The sequence below is a fragment of the Eurosta solidaginis genome, chromosome 5 (assembly GCF_040869045.1).
Source record: "Eurosta solidaginis isolate ZX-2024a chromosome 5, ASM4086904v1, whole genome shotgun sequence".
Taxonomy (NCBI): domain Eukaryota; kingdom Metazoa; phylum Arthropoda; class Insecta; order Diptera; family Tephritidae; genus Eurosta; species Eurosta solidaginis.
Window position 1 is genome coordinate 225135545 of NC_090323.1, and position 21614 is coordinate 225157158.

Genomic DNA, 21614 nt, shown 5'->3' on the forward strand with positions numbered 1-21614 from the left:
GACAATGAGGCCCATCATTAATTTTAAATCGGCACCATGTTACAAACTGTCCAAATATTTAAAAACGATATTGATAGACACTCTGGAGCTAAGGAACGAATATGCAATAGCTAACACAACAGAACTAATAGAGAGACTCGAGACCGTAGAGCTAACAAGAAACAGCAAATTGGTATCTTTTGACATAAAAGATCTATACCCATCTATACCACTATCGGAGACTTTGGACATAGTTAGCTCAACAATAGTTCATAACACAAAAAACAAAGTAAAAAGTGTGCAAATCACAAATACGCTAAGAACCACTTTACGTCAAAACTATTTTAAATTCAACAATAAAATATATAGACAAACAAACGGTCTTGGAATGGGAAGCCCTACATCAGCAATTCTTATGGAAGTGTTCATGCAAAATCTGGAAGAAAAGTACATACAGGAGCTGAAGTCCAAATTAGGCGTGTCATTTTATGCTAGATACGTGGATGACATAATATGCGTTTTAACTACCAATAACGAAGAGCTCGTACTGGAGTACCTCAACAAACAGCACGGCAATATAAAATTTACAATGGAAACCGAAAAAGACGGAGGAATCAACTATCTAGACTTCACGATAAATATTGATAAAGAAGCCAAAAGATTTAACTATGACATATATAGAAAGTCAACGGCCACCGACACAATAATACACAATACCTCAAATCACCCTCAACATCATAAAAATGCAACATTAAGGCACTTGGTACATAGACTTGAAAGAACACCTCTTACACAAGAGGCATATAAGAGAGAACTTGAGGTCATATATAATATCGCTGCAAACAACGGATATAAAAAAGCACTAGTAGATAAGCTCAGAAGGACAAATGGAGAACCAAAAAGAAATAATGAAAAAGAAAATAATAGCTGGACGACTATGACATATACTGGAAAAGCAACATATAAATTGGCAAATTTCTTTAAAAAATACAACATTAACACAGCATTCAAAACATCGAACAATCTAGGGCGAAAACTAAGAACTAACATTAACTCAGAGGATCCGTTTAGCAGCCACGGCGTATACAAGCTTGCCTGCGTATGCCAGCATAGTTACATAGGACAAACAGGACGGCAAATAAGAACGAGGTTCAGAGAACATATTAGAGATTACAACAAAAAAATACGGAATCCAAACATTATACCCGAGTCTAACTTCGCGAATCACATGGTCGAGAATGAATGTTCCCCAGCAAACATCAATAAAACAGTTAGGGTTCTTCACATACAAGAAAAGGGCCGACGTCTCAACGTACTCGAAAACATGGAAATCTACAAACAGAAAACATTCGACGGTAGAATAATAAACGAACAGATAAACACCATTTCTGACACAATATTCGAGCCTTTAAAACTTGTTTACAGGAAACAACTTAATCACACAGGTACAACAGACAAACGCACAACAACAAATAAACACAAAACAATTAACACACCAAAACAAAAAACCGACAAAGAAGGTCAAACGACTAAAATCACAGATTTCTACCTACCCCAGTCAGCCACACAAATCGATTAGTAAACCACCCTCGGTTCTGAACGAACACACAGCACATACACATAACTAAATATACACAAGCATCAATTTGACAATACCTGCTCATATACCTACGAACTATAAATACAGGACAAATGACAACAACAGATCAGAACGAAAATCGACACTGATGATGGCACAACGCCGAAACCGGTTTGTCTCAAAACCAAATTTGACAAGGGATGACGGAAAATCGTTCCAATATACATCATTTATCCACCCTGTCGGAAAATCAACCAAACAAGATAAGTCAGTTTTTCATTTTCTTCTACTCAATATGGTAGGTGTCACACCCATTTTACAAAGTTTTTTTAGAGTTATATTTTGCGTCAATGAACTAATCCAATTACCATGTTTCATCCCTTTTTTCATATCTGGTATAGAATTATGGAATTTTTTTCATTTTTCGTAATTTTCGATATCGAAAAACTGGGCGTGGTCATAGACGGAATTCGACCATTTTTTATACCAAGATAAAGTGAGTACAGATAAGTACGTGAACTAAGTTTAGTAAAGATATATCGATTTTTGCTCAAGTTGTTGTGTTAACGACCGAGCGGAAGGACAGATGGTCGACTGTGTATAAAAACTGGGCGTGGCTTCAACCGATTTCGGCCATTTTTACAGAAAACAGTTACCGTCATAGAATTTAAGCCCCTACCAAATTTCACAAGGATTGGTGAATTTTTGTTCGACTTATGGCATTAAAAGTATTCTATACAAACTAAATGAAAAAGGGCGGAGCCATGCCCATTTTCAAATTATCTTTTATTTTTGTATTTTGTTGCAACATATCATTACTGGAGTTGAGTGTTGACATAATTTACTTATATACAGAGAAGATATTAAAGTTTTTGTTAAAATTTTTATTTTTTTTAAAAGTGGGCGTGTTCTTCATCCGATTTTGCTAATTTTTATTTAGCAAATATATAGTAATAGTAGTAACGTTCCTGCCAAATTTCATCATGATATCTTCGACGACTGCCAAATTACAGCTTCCAAAACTTTTAAATTACCTTCTTTTAAAAGTGGGCGGTGCCACGCCCATTGTCCAAAAGTTGACTAATTTTCTATTCTGCGTCATAAGGTCAACCCACCTACCTACCCACTTTTTCGGTTTTTCGAAATTTTCGATATCGAAAAAGTGGGCGTGGTTGTAGTCCGATTTCGTTCATTTTAAATAACGATCTGAGATGAGCACCCAGGACCATACATACCAAATTTCATCAAGATACCTCAAAATTTACACAAGTTATCGTGTTTACGGACGGACGGACGGACATGGCTAAATGAATTTCTTTTTTCGCCCAGATCATTTTGATATATAGAAGTCTATATCTATCTCGATTAGTTTATGCCGTTACGGATTACCGTTATGCGAACAAAGTTAATATACTCTGTGAGCTCTGCTCAGCTGAGTATAATTACCGTCTGACGAAGTGCCGGTAGCAAAAAACCGTTAAAAGAACAATAAATGACCAAGAGCTGTTCAAACATTCAGCCTAAGTGTTGGTAAAGAGCATACACCATCTTCTATGAAAAATTGGTTGGGCGGGCGCATATCTGTTGATTGAAGTTTCAGGGTTCTATGCCGATGCACAAGAAATGAGATCCCGCAAATCTCTCCAATTTTCGCTTAAAGATCCTATCTAGCATATATGACACTATCTAGTATATTCCGCGAATAGCTTGAGCCCTTATCAGTGCGAATGCATAACTATTATGCCCAAATCGTCAGGATACGTCAAATTCTGGAGGAAACTCACGACAATATAAATCCTTGACAAATGACATGTGTAAGAGGGCCATTCGCTAGAAAACAAGGCTTTGTTTAACACTCCATTAATGCTATCAATCAGATGTTTAAATCTGCATAAAATACAACTGTTGGTTTTTGTCTTTTGGATAACATTTATATTTTCAAATGCGCCTCAATTTGATATCCTATATGGTATATCAAACATAATGGTATCTTTTGACATAAAAGATTATACCAATCAATATCACTATCGGAGAGTTTGGACAGATTTAGCTCAACAATAGTTCATAATACAAAAAACAAAGTGAAAAGTATGCAAATCACAAATACGCTAAGAACCACTTTACGTCAAAACTATTTTCAATAATAAAATATATAGACAAACAAACGGCCTTGGAATGGGTAGCCCCACATCAGCCATTCTTATGGAAGTTTTCATGCAAAATCTGGAAGAAAAGTACATACAGGAGCTGAAGTCCAAATTAGGCATATTATTGTATGCTAGATACGTGGATGATATAATATGCGTTTTAACTACTAATAACGGAGAGCTTGTACTGGAGTACCTCAACAATCAGCACGAAAATATAAAATTTACAATGGAAAGACGAAAAAGACGGAGGAATCAACTATCTAGACCTCACGATAAATATTGATAAAGAAGCCAAAAGATTTAACTATGACATATATAGAAAGCCAACGGCCACCGATACAATAATACACAATACCTCAAATCACCCCAACAGCATAAAAATGCAGCATTAAGGCATTTGATACATAGACTTGAAAGAACAGCTCTTACACAAGAGGCATACAAGAGAGAACTTGAGGTCATATATAACGACGCTGCTAACAACGGATATCAAAAAGCACTAGTAGATAGGCTCAGAAGGACAAATGGAGAACCAAAAAGAAATAATGAAAAGGAAAATAATAGCTGGACGACTATGACATATACTGGAAAAGCAACATATAAATTGGCAATCTTCTTTAAAAAATGCAACATTAACACAGCATTCAAAACATCGAAAAATCTAGGGCGAAAACTAAGAACTAGCACTAACTCAGAGTATCCGTTTAGCAGCCACGGCGTATACAAGCTTACCTGTGGATGCCAACATAGTTACATAGGACAAACAGAACGGAAAATAAGAACGAGGTTCAGAGAACATGTTAGAGATTACAAAAAAAAAATACGGAATCCAAACATTACACCAGAGTCTAACTTCGCGAATCACATGGTCGAGAATGAATGTTCCCCAGCAAACATCAATAAAAACGTTAGGTTTCTTCACATACAAGCAAAAGGCCGACGTCTCAACGTACTTGAAAACATGGAAATCTAAAAACAGAAAACTGTCGACGGTAGAATAATAAACGAACAGATAAACAGAATTTCTGACACAATATTCGAGCCTTTGAAACTTGTTTACAAGACAAACACACAACAACAAATAAACCCAAAACAATTAACGCACCAAAACAACAAACCCACAAAGAAGGTCAAACGACTAAAATTACGGATTTTTACCTGCCTCAGTCAGCCACACAAATCGATCAGTAAAAACCACCCTCGGTTCTGAATGAACGCACAGCACATACACATAACTAAATATACACAAGCATCAATTCTGAAAATAGCAGGTATCATGTACCTACGAACTATAAATAAAGGACAAATTACAACAACAGATCAGAACGAAAATCGACACTGATGATGGCACAACGCCGAAACCGGTTTGTCTCAAAACCAAATTTGACAACGGATGACGGAAAATCGTTCCAATATACATCATTTATCCACCCTGTCGCAATATCAACAAAACAAAATGAGTCAGTTTCACTTCCAACTTTGCGTAAACTAATTTTCTATATCTACTCAAAATATGGACTGTGTACCTATGTGCATAAAACAGAAATAAGACAATATATTAAAATTACATAAATACTTACTGTGCACACATAGTGACTAAATCTTTATCGGTTGTGCCTTGTTGTAATCCTCTAATATACAAATTTGTTTTTGACAATTGTTCACCCTGCTGTGGTGTACCGTTACTAGGACCCATTGTTGTATTTGTATTGGTATTACTGAGACTAGTACTTAAAGTTCCGCTCTGTGAGCCGGTATTTGAGGAGCTGCTCGAATTCGTATTACTTGGCGATGCTGCAGTTGGTACACGCTGTCCGTACTGTAAATGAGAAATTGTAAATGAATAATAAAGAAATTAATGTAAAATCCATTAGATTGCAATACAATGTTGAAATCAACAAATGTAAATTTAAGAGCGACATAAAATTAGCATATAAAATGTAATGAAGTACCATTAATTTTGCAAATGTAAAAGTCCTCAGACGTACTACATAAATTTTCTTTCTTGGCCGTGTGACAACAACAACTACAAAGAATTGATTAGCATGACCTTAGACATTGTTGCTTTGCCTATTGCCGATGTAAAGGCAGCTAGTTCGAGATTGTAAGTTTGTACGTTCATTCGATTCACTGTTATTTTAACAAATTTGTACAAGGGAGTTGACATGCAGATATACATATAATTATCTTTAGCTGCAAATTGCACGAATTACTTGGCTGTGCATTCTTTCAAGCGCCACATACATAAATACCTATGTTAGTGCATATACGAAGAATATAGAGTAAATGTATTAAGTATGGAAGCGGGAAGAGGGGTACCACGTTTGCCTCAATTATATGTAATTGGATTACAAGCTGATTGTTTTTTAAAAATTCCCTAATGACAAACTTTTCCCCAGAAAGTTCTGATTTACTTACGAAGCCTCTTCGAAGTGGGGACGCTTCGGGAAATACTGGTCGTCCTATCACAGCAATGAGCGCTGCTTACTGACTTACTTAGTTAATTGGCACTTAACCGTCTAAACGGTTATGGCCGTCCAACAAGGCGCGCCAATCGGCTCTCGCTCCGCCAACTGGCGCCAATTGATCCCACCAAGGGAGTTTAAATCGTTTTCCACTTGGTCCTTCCAACGGAGGAGTGGGGGCCGCACTCTACCTCTGCTTCCATAGGCGGGTTCCGATAGAAACACTTTCTTGGCCGGAGCATCATCTTTCATTCGCATAACATGGTATAGCCAGCGCAGCCGCTGCGTTTTAATTCGCTGGACTATGTGGACGTCTGCGTATAGCTCGTACAGCTCATCATTAAATCTTCTTCGGTACTCACCATCGCCAACGCACATAGGTAGATTTTCAAGTTTTAGGCGGCCAAAAATATTTTACTGCCTATATCTTCCTAAAACTGTTTAATAAATGAAAAATTATAATAATTTGTGTAATTAATCGGTTATATTAAAAAAAGTAGATATTACACTGTGAACACTAAAAAATACCTGCGCAGTGAGGCTATTTTCCTTGTTGTACAGCAACTATGGTGTATTAAACCCTCTATCTAACCCCCTATCTGCAATTATCTGCAGCTAAATTCAATGCAGTTGGCAAGCTAATTGTGCCAAGTACCACGTTCAAAACTAATTTTCACTTGGACGGACTTGGAAACATAACAAAACTGGTTTTGAACACCAAAAATAAACATTTTTTTTAACATCATAAAGAAAATAGGTTCTCTATCAATTTATAACTTTTAAAAATCACCAAACACCATTAATAATGTTAGTATTTACCGGAAATATCAGAATCCATCACAATTACTCAATTCAGTTGTCTTAAAACTTAAAATATTCACGTTAAAACATGCGATTTCACATAGGTTAAAAAAAAAAAACTATAACAGGCGTTTCAGAAATAGCTAAATTCCGATTACTTGACAGCTAATGCCAGGTATGCGATGGCTGGGAAGGGGTAGAATTATTGTTTCTCTGTCTATTCTTAAGCTGCGGGAGTGCTTTTTTTTGTAATTGTGGCAACTTTCAGAAATTCAATTATCGCCGCCTAAATGTCTAAAATCTACCTATGTGCAACGCGTAGAGGTCCATAAATCTTTTGAAGAACTTTTCTCTCGAACACTCCCAAACACGCTTCATCTGCTGTTGTCATGGTCCATGCGTCTGCCCCATACAGCAGGACGGGTACGATACGTGACTTGTAGGGTATGATTTACTACTACACTCAGAGAAAAATAGCGGTCTAAATTTAAGCCTATTGGTCTTAATTTAAGATTGCTCTGTTCCGGTAGGAAATGGTCTTAATAAAAGAACAAAGTGTTCTTAAATTAAGAGAGAATTCTCTAGCATTAAGAACAAAATTTTTTTTTATAAAACATACAATCTTATTTTGAGAATACCCGTTCTTAAATATCGTCTATACGTTCTTGAATTTAAGAACACTACAATATTAAACTATGAACGATAGAGCTTAAAACTATCCCGCATCTCAGTTTGGTTTGGATTTTGCAAATGTGATGTTATAAAAAACTTTAATTTACTTTGTGCAGTCGTTTTAGTTTTGTGACATTTTTTTAGTTATTGCGCATCTTAATCGAAGTAAATAAATAGAAAAATGGAAAACAATAGTGTTTATTCAAATAATGCTAATAGTGATGAAAATTTAGTTAGCGATTGGGTTGTCATAACGACGGAGCAACTGCAGGAAGTTCGGTTTTTACAAAAAACAACGAAAGCGGATTAAATACAGCAGAAGATGAAAGTTCAAATATCGAAGATGGTGTAAATCTTAAAACTTTGCTGTAGGAATTCAATCTGGAATGTATTTTGAACTTGAAAGGTACTCCCTATTTGGTGATACATGTACAAAGATACATGAAGAGTCGAACTTAATACATGTTTTTTAGCTGCACAAATCACGTATAGATGCCTGCAATATATTCGAAACGGGGATTTGAAGATAGCAGTCTCACATTTTGGCGCAGAGTTTCGTGAAAAGTTATTCGCTTGGAGAAAGAAAAAGGTAAATAGAACAATATTTGTAAGACTGATGTACAAATGCATGAAAAAATAATTATGGTATATTTTTATACCTTTCATGAAAATGAAATGGTATATTAATTTCGTCACGAAACCGAAAATTGTAAGTTCTTAAAGGAAAATAGATAGACCCACCATTAAGTATACCGAAATAATCAGGTTGAAGAGCTGAGTTGATTTAGCCATGTCCGTCTGTCCGTCTCTCCGTTTGTATGCAAACCTCAATTTTTGAGATATCTTGATAAAATTTGGCGAGCGGGTGTATTTGGGTGTCCGATTAGACATTTGTCGGAACCGGCAGGATCGGACCACTATAGCATATATCCTCCATATAACCGATTTTTCAGAAAAAGAGGATTTTTGTAATATCTTACTCAATTTAACAGACTGAAGCTTCAAACTTCACCATATACTTTCGTATATTGCACATATTGTTGCCTGAAGAAATTGATAAGATCGGTCGTATATATAGTATATATCCCCCACAATCGATTGTTCAGATAAGAAACTTTTCGTAATTACTGCCCTATTTTAAGAGCTAGAGGCTTCAAATTTCAACGAATGCTTACGTGTATAGCATATATTGTTGTCTGAAAAAATCATACAGATCGGTGGTATATATAGTATATATATGGTGGTATATTTAGTATATATATATAGTATATATATATATATATATATTCGCAATTTTAGCCCCATTTTAACAGCTAGAAGCTTCAAATTTCACCGAACGCTTACGTATATGGTATATATTGTTGTCTGAAAAAATCATAGAGTATATATATATATTTTTTTGCGATTTCGGCCCCATTTTAACAGCTAGAAGCTTCAATTTTCACCAAATGCTTACGTGTATAGCATATATTGATGTCTGAAAAAATCATTGAGATCGGTGGTATACATAGTATATATCTCATACAACCGATTGTTCAGATAAGAAACTTTGCGCAATTTCTTCCCCATTTTAACAGCTAGAAGCTTCAAATTTCACCAAATGCTTACGTATATAGCATATATTGTTGTCTGAAAAAATATTAGAGATCGGTGGTATATATATTATATACTTCATATAAACTGTCATTTGTGTCCCTTTTTTACGGCTAGAAGCTTCAAAATTCATAAAATTTCATCAAATAGTTACGTTTACGTCATATATTGTTGAAATACGTGATTCGAAGTCATAGTTTTTACACGCAGACCACAAGAAACCTGAAACTTTGCATCCTCACACAAAGTACCTACCTATTTTTTATTTTATATTTATCTTAGAAATCGTTTAGGTATGTAGATCTGTTCACTATATATTTCTTATCTTATACATCCGATTATTCGGAGATTACGAATGGGATAAGATTATTGTTCAGCCCAATTCATGAAAGGTATGAAGTCTTCTTGTTTAAGTTTGGAATTGAAGACGAAATAATGTCGGTGCCATCGAAAATACATGACTGGTTCAAAGGCTGCGCAGATGGTCAGAGTAAAACTTCTTGTCTCTCATCAACAAGCAGATCATTGTGTCCACGACTTTTTAATAAGGTTATAACTTACTAATCACACCGAGACATAAAATTCGCCTGGACATTTGACCAGACCCATTTACCCTCATTTCATCTACCACACACATCTACCCAGATTCGGTCTCATCACGCCATGTTGAAATACATGTGGGTAGATAGGCCTGGTTAAATATTTATACCACTATTTTGTTTGCCGGTATTGTTATTTATAATTTTTATTTTTACTGAAACAACTTTTTAAATATTTATTTAGGATATAACTGATATACTGACGCAGACATCTAATATAATGGAGTATTACAAAGAGAACACCCTAACAAGTCTCTTCAGAGATGAAATTATCAACATAATTGTTGAAGAAACTTTTGTATACAATATTACGCTTGAAGCCAATGATTTTTCAACTTTTGTAAATGAAATTTGCACAATTTTTCCTAGCGAAAGAAATTCTGAGGTTTGTGTATTCTTAGTTTAATTAATTTAAATTTTTACCGAAATTTCTGAATTTTATTATTACATACTAAATCAAAATTATTATTTATAAACAAAGCACATCTTGTTTCAAAATGAAAATATATTTGTAATATGTAATCAAATAGTTATAAGAAATTTCAGCAATCATTTTCAGTCCTATAAATTAGGCTGTAGTAATGAAACTTTACAAATAATAAATATATCTAAGTTTATAAGTCCTCCGATGCATTTATACTATTTAAAAAATGGCAAAACCTTTCTAAGACTGAAATATATATGAATAAACTTCTATGTAGTTGTTTTATAAATTCTTGAATAAAATGAAAGTGAAGTATAACATCTGACATTGTTTTCATTGCATTCCTACAGGGTAAGCTATATTTCGAAATTCGAATTTCGAAAGTGAAAGGTAAGAACAAAGGAGATTAGTATCAAGAACACACGTTCTTAAATTTAGAACGGTGCAGATTAATATCAAGAATGCACGTTTAAGAAGGGAGAATCTCTCAATCTTATAACAAGAACGATCAATCTCTTTTTAAGAATTTGGTTCTTAAAAACAGACCGAAATAATCTTAAATTTAGTGGTCTAAAAATAAGATTTTCATTATTAGATTAAGATTTTTCAAGCTTAACAGACTATTAACAACGTTTGGGCTTAAATTAAGACCGTTTTTCTTTATGTTAGACTGTTTTTGCCTCAGTGTAGGTGGCCGCTGTGGTTTGGTGGTAGCATGCTCCGCCTACAACGCCGAAAATACTGTTTTTCTAATCGGGTTAATCCCTCGGCAGTGATTCGGAGTCGGCGTAAAACGTGTAGGTCATATCCCGCCAATTTGAAAGAAAATTGAAGGAGCATGAAGCAAATTGGAAGAGAAGCTCGGTCTAAATATATTTGGAGGTATACCACGCCTTGTACCACGCACCCAAAAGAAAAAAAAAACTGCAACGGGGTGAGGGTATACTTAGCGATTATTGTTGGTCTCTGATACGTGAAACAAGCCCAATATAAATGAGGCAGTTCGACTGCATTTTACTTTTAATTGTATAACGTTTGTCTGATAAAACAATATGTAAAAGAGCAAAATTGGTAATTTATCAGTTATCTAAAAAACAACCTGATAACGAAAAAAGGATGGAGAATCTATTCACCGCAGAAATTTGTGTAATAAAACGGATATGAGTAATGAACCAACTAATTAATTTTATCAATTAGATAATAAAGGGATAGCAGGTAACAAAAAGGCCGATGAGTTGGTGAAGGAGGGAGCAGCATCCGATGAACCGGCAGTAGACATCCCAATCCGTTTGAGAGAAATCAAGGGCTACAATAGTTGCATTTGATACATCAAGCGGGAAAAGCGTGGACAAAAGCGCGGGGCTGCAAAATTTCGAATATCGTTAGAAAGTTCTACGACGTTAGGATCTCAAAATTGCTCATATATATAAAGAGAGACGACTTATGGCTCATGATGGCACTGGCACTGCCTTCTGGCATCACATACTTCTAAGTAAGGCCTTGTCAGTCACAGCAGTTGTAGGAAGTGCAAGCTGTATGAAGAAACAGTTGATTACCTGCTGGTACTACGACGGTAGAGTTGCCAGAGTTATTCTATAATAGTCCTAGTACCTGATTGGGGGTTTTCCGTTTGGTCGTCAAAGAAATTCTGGTATCACTATGGACATACATATTCAGTCTATTTGAGCTATTTGAGGTCTTTATTGACAGGCCAGTGTAACCTAACTTACCTTAAAGAAAAGTTCTACTATGAGCAAAAAAAAACTGTGTAAAACTGTCCAAATGTATCTCTAGTTAAGAATGTGGAATACTTAGGAACAAGGAATATTTAGGCAATTTTCAGAATGAAAATTTTGCCAAAATTATACCAACATTTGTTTTATATATAATATATATAAAATTATATGTTTAAATACATAAAACTATGTAGCAGTCGGAAAACAAATAAACCTTCATCACATTATATTTCTTTATCGCTGTAAGTACACTGTATATGTTTATGTGTATGAAATAAATTCTTTCAATTGTAATACTTTTGTTTTTGCTATGCTGGGTGCTTATTATTCAAAGTTCATGGAGTGTGCTTTCTAATTGATACGTACTACGTGACATTCATATGTAAGTGCATTACACATACATATATAAATATATTTACATGAAGATATGTTTATATATTTACACCTGACAAATACATAGCCCGCAGGGGAGATGGAAGAAAGTCACAAAATGAGACAGTTTCGCACTACAGGTTTAATGACTACCTCCGAACTGGTGCTAATCGGATGCAAACCGGGACAGTTGACAGCCACTCTTGTACTAACAAGGCTGAAGTCTGAGCTAAGAATATTTCAGAACCACCTCCGACTGGACCAGCTATGAACCCGTTCAAAAGGTCTGCGAAGGGAGGCAAATGATATTTCTAAGCCCATCAGAACGTTAGATGTGTAAGTTGAAAGCACTGAGCGGGACAGAATTATTGCGATAGCTAGGGCGATTCTCTGCAAAGTATCTACTGCATTCCAAACAGGTTCTAAGCAAGATCAATGCACATCGCGCAGCAATTCCCTACTCTTGCCAGTGGCGCACTACAGGGTTAAAAGTTGTCTGAAAAACGGATATCTCAGCAAAGTTAAGGCTAGAGTTATCAATCAAAAGCCATTTGAAAGGCCAATTTTTCGCCGATATGAGAAAAATCTGCTATTGATACAAGTTTCAAAACTAAACATTGGAAAATGTTTAAAAACCCTCATATTGCGTCTTTTTACCATTTTTTAATAGTTAAAAATAATCCGAAAGCATTTTTTTATTAATTGTTTGGGAACAAAATTGCAATAACTCGACATCCAGACGGACAAGCCGACAGCTGTTTCGATTATACCTTGTAAATCTCTGCAAAGCCTTTTCTTCCGGAAGTGGAATTCGAACCCGCACTCCTGCCATTATCGGACTACTTACAAACGCATTCGACGACCAACACGACTTGCTGTTATACACCTTTTCCCAATTGCCTTCTGCTTCATTTATTTATACTTCCATATAGAACATATAAAAAAGCAAATCGGCGATCCCCGCTTTACAACAACAACTAAGTATCATAGCTAATTGTTGTTGCTGCTACTCAACATAATAACAGCTGTTTTTAGTAAAAATTAATCCTACTTTAGTTTTTGAGTTGCTGAACTATATCACAAAATGCGTCATTTTGGGTGAAAAATTCCAAATGCGACGCGTTATCTCAAACAAATTGCATTTCCGAAATGACTCACTCACGCTTTTGACATTTGACAAAAAAAAACTCATAACTGTTAAGCCACTAATCACAATCTTAATGCAGTACCAGTTATTTATTTATTTAATATATTTAGACATAATAATACAATTATTATACTTAAATGTTAAAAGGAGTGCTGGCTGCTAGGCCTTCTACTCGCTTGTAGATTAATTGGTAGAATTTTAGTTATATACTAGCAGACCCGCCAGACGTTGTTCTGCCCTAAATTTGGCCTATCTGTATACATTTTAAAAAGCTTCTTCCGTCTAACTCTGCCCTACCCCTCTACACTTTTTCCTAATCTCTTTATTCACTCCTCCCTCCGTCTTTTTCCCTTCATTTCCATCTTCGTCTCATTCTATCTCTTTCTCAGTCTCCTTCTCTCTTTTCATTTCTCTCAAGTTTTTCTCCTTCTCCTTCATCTCTTATTGCCAGTCCCAGAGGGTGTTATCTATTTTGTTCCAGTCCCATTCCGAGTCCCAGTCCCAGTCCCACTCCGCGTCTCAGTCTCAGTCCCAGTCCTAGTCCTAATCCCAGTCCCAGTCCGTCTCTGGTATACTAATATAGGCAAATTTATATACGAAATTTCAGGCAAATCGAATAGGACATATGTAAATAGGTATGTGGGTATTATTAATACTTGTCTTTATTTCGGCTTCGCATGCATATTTATCAGTTTTGCCAGGTTGATGCGACTAAATCGAATATCACAATGAACTTTAGAGCTCTCAGCAACACGTTTCATTTGATATCCATAATACACACACATTCTAGGGATATCCGGGTCCATGTTTTGGCCTATATCTCGAGACTCTAGTCACTCAGCGGTGTAAAACTTACTCTGTATTATAGCACACATCACCAGCTTTAATTTGATACCCATAAAATAAAAACACATTCTAGGTGTATCCGGGTCCATATGTTGGCCCATATCTCGAGACCGTAGTCACCCAGTGGTGTAAAACTTACTCTGTACTAAAGCATACATCAACAGCTTCAATTTGATACCCACAATGTAAAAACATTGTCTAGGCGTTCACGGGCCCAGGTTTGGCCTATATCTCCAGACCCTAGTCACCCAGGGGTATGAAAATTATCCTCTACTAAATCACTCATCAACAGCTTTCATTTGATATCCATATTGTATAAACACATTCTAGGGGTACCCGGGTCCACGTTTTGGGCTATATCTCGAGACCCTAGCCTCCCAGTTGTATGAAAATTATCCTGTACTATAGCTCTCATCAACAGCTTTCGTTTGTTATCCATATTTTATAAACACATTCTAGGGGTACCCGGGACCACGTTTTGGGCTATATCTCGAGACCCTAGCCTCCCAGTTCTATGAAAATTATCCTTTACTATAGCACTCATCAACAGTTTTCATTTGATATCCATATTGTATAAACACATTCTAGGGGTACCCGGGTCCACGTTTTGGGCTATATCTCGAGACCCTAGCCTACCAGTTGTATGAAAATTATCCTGTACTATAGCAGTCATCAACAGTTTTCATTTGATATCCATATTGTATAGACACATTCTAGGGGTACCCGGGTCCACGTTTTGGGCTATGTATATCTCGAGACCCTAGCCTCCCAGTTGTTGGAAAATCATCCTGTACTAAATCACTCATCAACAGCTTTCATTTGTTATCCATATTGTATAAACACATTCTAGTTGTACCCGGGTCCACGTTTTGACCTATATCTCGAGACCCTAGTCACCCAGGGGTATGAAACTTATCCTGTACTATAGCACTCATCAACAGTTTTCATTTGATATACATATTGTATAAACACATTCTAGGGGTACCCGGGACCACGTTTTGGGCTATATATCGAGACCATAGTCACCCAGTGGTATGAAAATTATCCTGTACTATAGCACTCATCAACAGCTTTCAATTGTTATCCATATTGTATAAACACATTCTAGGGGTACCCGGGTCCACGTTTTGGCCTATATCTCGAGACCATAGTCACCCAGGGGTATGAAAATTATCCTGTACTATAGCACTCATCAACAGCTTTCAATTGTTATCCATATTGTATAAACACATTCTAGGGGTACCCGGGTCCACGTTTTGGCCTATATCTCGAGATCCTAGTCACCCAGGGGTATGAAAATTATCCTGTACTATAGCACTCATCGACAGCTTTCATTTGATATCTATATTGTATAAATACATTTTAGGGGTACCCGGGTCCACGTTTTGGGCTATGTATATCTCGAGACCCTAGCCTCCCAGTTGTTGGAAAATTATCCTGTACTAAATCACTCATCAACAGCTTTCATTTGTTATCCATATTGTATAAACACATTCTAGTTGTACCCGGGTCCACGTTTTGACCTATATCTCGAGACCCTAGTCACCCAGGGGTATGAAAATTATCCTGTACTATAGCACTCATCGACAGCTTTCATTTGATATCTATATTGTATAAACACATTCTAGGGGTACCCGGGTCCACGTTTTGGGCTATATCTCGAGACCCTAGCCTCCCAGTTGTATAAAAATTATCCTGTACTATAGCACTCATCAACAGTTTTCATTTGATATCCATATTGTATAGACACATTCTAGGGGTACCCGGGTCCACGTTTTGGGCTATGTATATCTCGAGACCCTAGCCTCCCAGTTGTTGGAAAATTATCCTGTACTAAATCACTCATCAACAGCTTTCATTTGTTATCCATATTGTATAAACACATTCTAGTTGTACCCGGGTCCACGTTTTGACCTATATTTCGAGACCCTAGTCCCCAGGGGTATGAAAATTATCCTGTACTATAGCACTCATCAGCAGCTTTCATTTGATATCCTAATTGTATAAACACATTCTAGGGGTACCCGGATCCACGTTTGGGCTATATATCGAGACCCTAGCCTCCCAGTTGTATGCAAATTATCCTGTACTATAGAACTCATCAACAGCTTTCATTTGGTATCCATATTGTATAAACACATTCTCGGGTCCACGTTTTGGGCTATATCTCGAGACCCTAGTCACCCAGTGGTATGAAAATTATCCTGTACTATAGCACCCATCAACAGCTTTCATTTGATATCCATATTGTATAAACACATTTTAGGGGTACCCGGGTCCACGTTTTGGGCTATATCTCGAGACCCTAGGCTCACAGTTGTATGAAAATGATCCTGTACACACATTATAGGGGTACCCGGGTCCACTTTTTGGGCTATATCTAGAGACCCTAGCCTCCCAGGTGTATGAAAATTATGCTGTACTATAGCACTCTTCAACAGTTTTGATTTGATATCCATATTGTATAAACACATTCTAGGGGTACCCGGGAGCACGTTTTGGGCTATATCTCGAGACCCTAGCCTCCCAGTTGTATGAAAATTATCCTGTACTATAGCACTCATCAACAGTTTTCATTTGATATCCATATTGTATAAACACATTCTAGGGGTACCCGGGTCCACGTTTTGGGCTATATCTCGAGACCCTAGCCTCCCAGTTGTATGAAAATTATCCTGTACTATAGCACTCATCAACAGTTTTCAATTGATATCCATATTGTATAGACACATTCTAGGGGTACCCGGGTCCACGTTTTGGGCTATGTATATCTCGAGACCCTAGCCTCTCAGTTGTTGGAAAATTATCCTGTACTAAATCACTCATCAGCAGCTTTCATTTGTTATCCATATTGTATAAACACATTCTAGTTGTACCCGGGTCCACGGTTTCTATATCTCGAGACCCTAGTCACCCCGGGGTATGAAAATTATCCTGTACTATAGCACTCATAAACAGCTTTCATTTGATGTCCATATTGTATAAACACATTCTAGGGGTACCCGGATCCACGTTTTGGGCTATATCTCGAGACCCTAGCCTCCCAGTTGTATGAAAATTATCCTGTACTATAGCACTCATCAACAGTTTTCATTTGATATACATATTGTATAAATACATTCTAAGGGTACCCGGGTCCACGTTTTGGGCTATATCTCGAGACCCTAGTCACCCAGTGGTATGAAAATTATCCTGTACTATAGCACTCATCAACAGTTTTCATTTGATATACATATTGTATAAACACATTGTAGGGGTACCCGGGACCACATTTTGGGCTATATATCGAGACCCTAGTCACCCAGTGGTATGAAAATTATCCTGTACTATAGCACTCATCAATAGCTTTCATTTGATATCTATATTGTATAAGCACATTCTAGGGGTACTCGGGTCCACGTTTTGGGCTATATCTCGAGACCCTAGTCACCCAGTGGTATGAAAATTATCCTGTACTATAGCACTCATCAACAGCTTTCATTTGATATCTATATTGTATAAGCACATTCTAGGGGTACCCGGGTCCACGTTTTGGGCTATATCTCGAGACCCTAGCCTCCCAGTTGTATGAAAATTATCCTGTACTATAGCACTCATCAACAACTTTCATTTGTTATCCATATTGTATAAACACATTTTAGGGGTACCCGGGTCCACGTTTTGGGCTATATCTCGAGACCCTAGCCTCCCAGTTGTATGAAAATTATCCTGTACTATAGCACTCATCAACATCTTTCATTTGTTATCCATATTGTATAAACACATTCTAGGGGTACCCGGGTCCACGTTTTCCCTATATCTCGAGACCCTAGTCACCCAGGGGTATGAAAATTATCCTGTACTATAGCACTCATCAACAGCTTTCATTTGATATGCATATTGTATAAACACATTCTAGTGGTACCCGAGTCCACGTTTTGATCTCAAGCCCCTAGGCAAGTAGCGAAAAAAGGTAGACTTTGGCCGATTCTTACACCTACCCAATATGCTCACAAAATTTCATGAGAATCGGTTCAGCCGTTTCGGAGGAGTTAAGCCTCTAACACCGTGACAGAAGAATTTTATATATTAGAAGATATTATGATAACAGTGCGACATAGTAGATAATGCTGTGGAGTATGTTACAAGACTTAAAGTAATTTATAAAATTTGAGGTATTCTCATAGCTATGTATATTTAGGAGAGAGCTAGGTGCAGTGCTGCCAAAACATTTTTTCCTAAAATTATCTCAATTGCTACAACTATCCAGTATATGATCTATGGACAGTGTGTTGTTGCCAAAAGGACAGCTAGGTGGTCTTAAGCCGCCCAGCAGATATTAGTCTGTGAGGCGTGTGTACCTAAGCGGAGGAGGGTGAATATTGTTGTTCGTTGGCGTGTTAGCGTGGTTGGATAGACTGATTTTCTATCTTTTGGATTTACCAGCGAATATCTGTGAGTCTGATTATGCCAGGATATTTCTCTTTGGGTGTTCAAATATATTTTCACTTCCCGAAGGATGTCTTTATTGTTTGCCGTGTGATAAGTTATACAAGGTCTTGAGTGGGTATCAAAAGTGGTGCTGTCAGCAACTTCATTCCTTTTTATATCTCTGTGTCCGGGGACCCACATAAACCTAATTTTGTTGCATTTTTGTATGCATATACTCCTAATATCCGAAATAATACTGCTGGAGTTATTTATATTGCGGACTGCGTTTAAAGTTGATTTACTGTCGGAGCAGATTACAAAATTTCCTTTGTTCTTTATTGCATAATCAGAAGCTAGCTTTATAGCTAAAGCTTCAGCCGTAAATATGGAAAAGTGTTGTTGGATGTTACTTTTGGCGATTATAGTTCCATTATGATGAACCACAGCGAAAGATGTGTCATTTTCCGTTTTTGAGCCATCGGTGTAAAGAAAGGTCCATCCGTTTTTTATCATAGGCTCCACAATGTGTTCAAATGCTTGCCGATATACTATGTTATTTGTGGTACTTTTGGGAAAGGATTATAGATCCAGAACTCTCTACCAGTTATAAATAGTAGTTTCTACCAGTTTTTGTAAAGCCAAACTGACCATTATCGCTATAGATGGATGTCCTGGCATTCTAGTCCTGCAGGGAAGATTGCGCGAAATGAAAATGAGGCCACTGTAAAAGCTTTCAAAGGATTCATATGGAAGTGGGTATTCGAGGACAGTGGAAATGTATATTTACTTAAGGCAAGTAGAGCTTTTCGGCTTGTATGCTAAGCAAGCCACTGTTTGCATATTATTGCTTCCCTTTTCTACTGGGTAGTTATGTATAAAATGTAAATTTGTGTTTTGACGTCTAATAAAACTAAGCCAGTCGGCATCAGTGACATAATTTCATTATCGGCAAAGTTCATTGGCATCAAAAATGCGTGTATGAATAAGGAAAGTGATTCGAATGTGTGAGAATTGACTACGAAAATAAATTGGCCTTTCTCTGTTGGGGAATGTAACCATTCATGACTGAAGGTGACAACAGAAAAAATATCGCCGGCCTCTTACCAAACACATGAATGTGCGTATATCAAAATATTGGGAAATCAAGTTTGAAAATTTACAGTTTTCGAAAATTCCATACATATATTAAATTGGCTATTTTTATACCGTGAAAATGTGTGGATTCCTACAAGCATTTTGAAAGAGCATGTACTAAAATCAAATACCAATACAGCGAATTTTCTGGGCCAAGGAAGATGCAGAGATCCAGTTAGGGTAACGCCTTCTTGAAAGAGATAACCCGGGGTGCATTCTGTGAAACCATTAAACCTACGGCCCCCATCCTCTCGTTCTTAGCAAATGCAGAGAACATGGTGTCATCACCCGAGAGGACTTGCTGTGAGTGGCTAGTGCCATATCCTCAGCTTATACGATCGCCGTTATGGAGAGTTCGGGACCGCGTCCAGCCTTAGTATACTCGGGGTGGTATCATAATTTCTAGCTGGTTACTTTTGCTTATGAACGGTTGGCCATTATTTTTGGGAGATAAATTTCCAGGGCTTGAGAGGGTTAAGCTCAAAGTTGTAGACCGGAGGGTTCTTTCCCTTCAATCGAAGGTTTTAGTGAAGCTAACTGCAGGACCAGATAATAGTACAACCCAGACCTTCGCACAAACAGTTTGAGAGTCATAAGGGTAGCAGAAGCCGTCCATGTCGGGAAGTGCTGAATGCACTGTCCATCGACTCTCTGATGGGTAAGGGACTATCTCACACGTTCGTGAGCGTGTGGTCCTTAAAGTCTATCACGCCGATTCCAGGGGAGATGTACCTCTTCCCTAGAGGCTGATCGGAAGATGTAGGCGTTCGAAGGGGCGACAGCGGCTGAGCAGATAACCGGACAGCGAAGAAACTGTGCGTCTTGTTGAAGAAAAGCTATGATGATCAAAAACCGTCAGATCAATCTGCAGCACCTTTACTATGCTTGCGCTAATCTGTTAATTTGCCTTGAAAAAAGCGGTTGAATATAGTTTTTACTCAGGACCACGGCTGAGCAGAAACGCCGGAAAGATTTCTGAATTCGGGACGAAAGGAGGTTAAAGCTTTTATTCTCTGAAATATGAGCAACAGCAATGTAACTACTCGAGCGATACGACGGCAATTTGTGGGTGGTTTTCGCGTACATGGCCAATGGTGATGAAACGCAGCAACCTCTTGCTATATTGGTCGAAATCACTGCCAAAGCTAAATAAAGAGAAGTGGCAAGAGCATTGATGCCGATGTGGTGCTGGGCAACCATCTGGTTGAGCTTACACTCAGAGAAAAATTGCATTTTAAAATCAAAAATAAAATTTTTATTTTTAATATGCACGTTTTTAACGAGGACATTATTATTTTAAAAATGAAGATTTTCAAAACAAATCAAAATATTTTTAAATTAAATATGTCATTTTTAAAATTAAAGTGTATTTTAGATTTTAAAATGTTTCATATTTGAATTAATAATGTTGCATTTTTAATTCTAATATTGACATATTCATTTTAAAAATTGCGTGCGATTACAACGTTCCATACTTGAATCAAAAATGTACCACTTTAGTTCAAACATAAACGTCTTTATTTTAAACATGTTCATATTTAAAAGTATGGCTCATGCATAAGTAAGAAGAAGCAGTTTGCTGAGTTTAGTTGATTTTATTTGCTGTCCGTTCTGACAAAAAATTTATTTTGTGGATTTTGCTTGATATATTGTGAACAAAATGAACAACTCGTTGCAAATTGATGATTTTATTTATAATTTCGAGAA

At 36.9% G+C, this 21614-nt stretch overlaps 1 protein-coding gene across 7 annotated transcripts in view; it reads right to left on the bottom strand.

The window, feature by feature from the left end:
• The window catches only part of shep (alan shepard), a 643094-nt gene that overhangs the window by 59538 nt on the left and 561942 nt on the right, over positions 1-21614 (bottom strand). For all 7 annotated transcript variants that reach the window (XM_067788649.1, XM_067788646.1, XM_067788651.1 and 4 more), the window contains exon 3: positions 5289-5527. In XM_067788649.1, coding sequence (XP_067644750.1) covers positions 5289-5527 — 239 coding nt within the window. The remainder of the gene's footprint in view (positions 1-5288; positions 5528-21614) is intronic.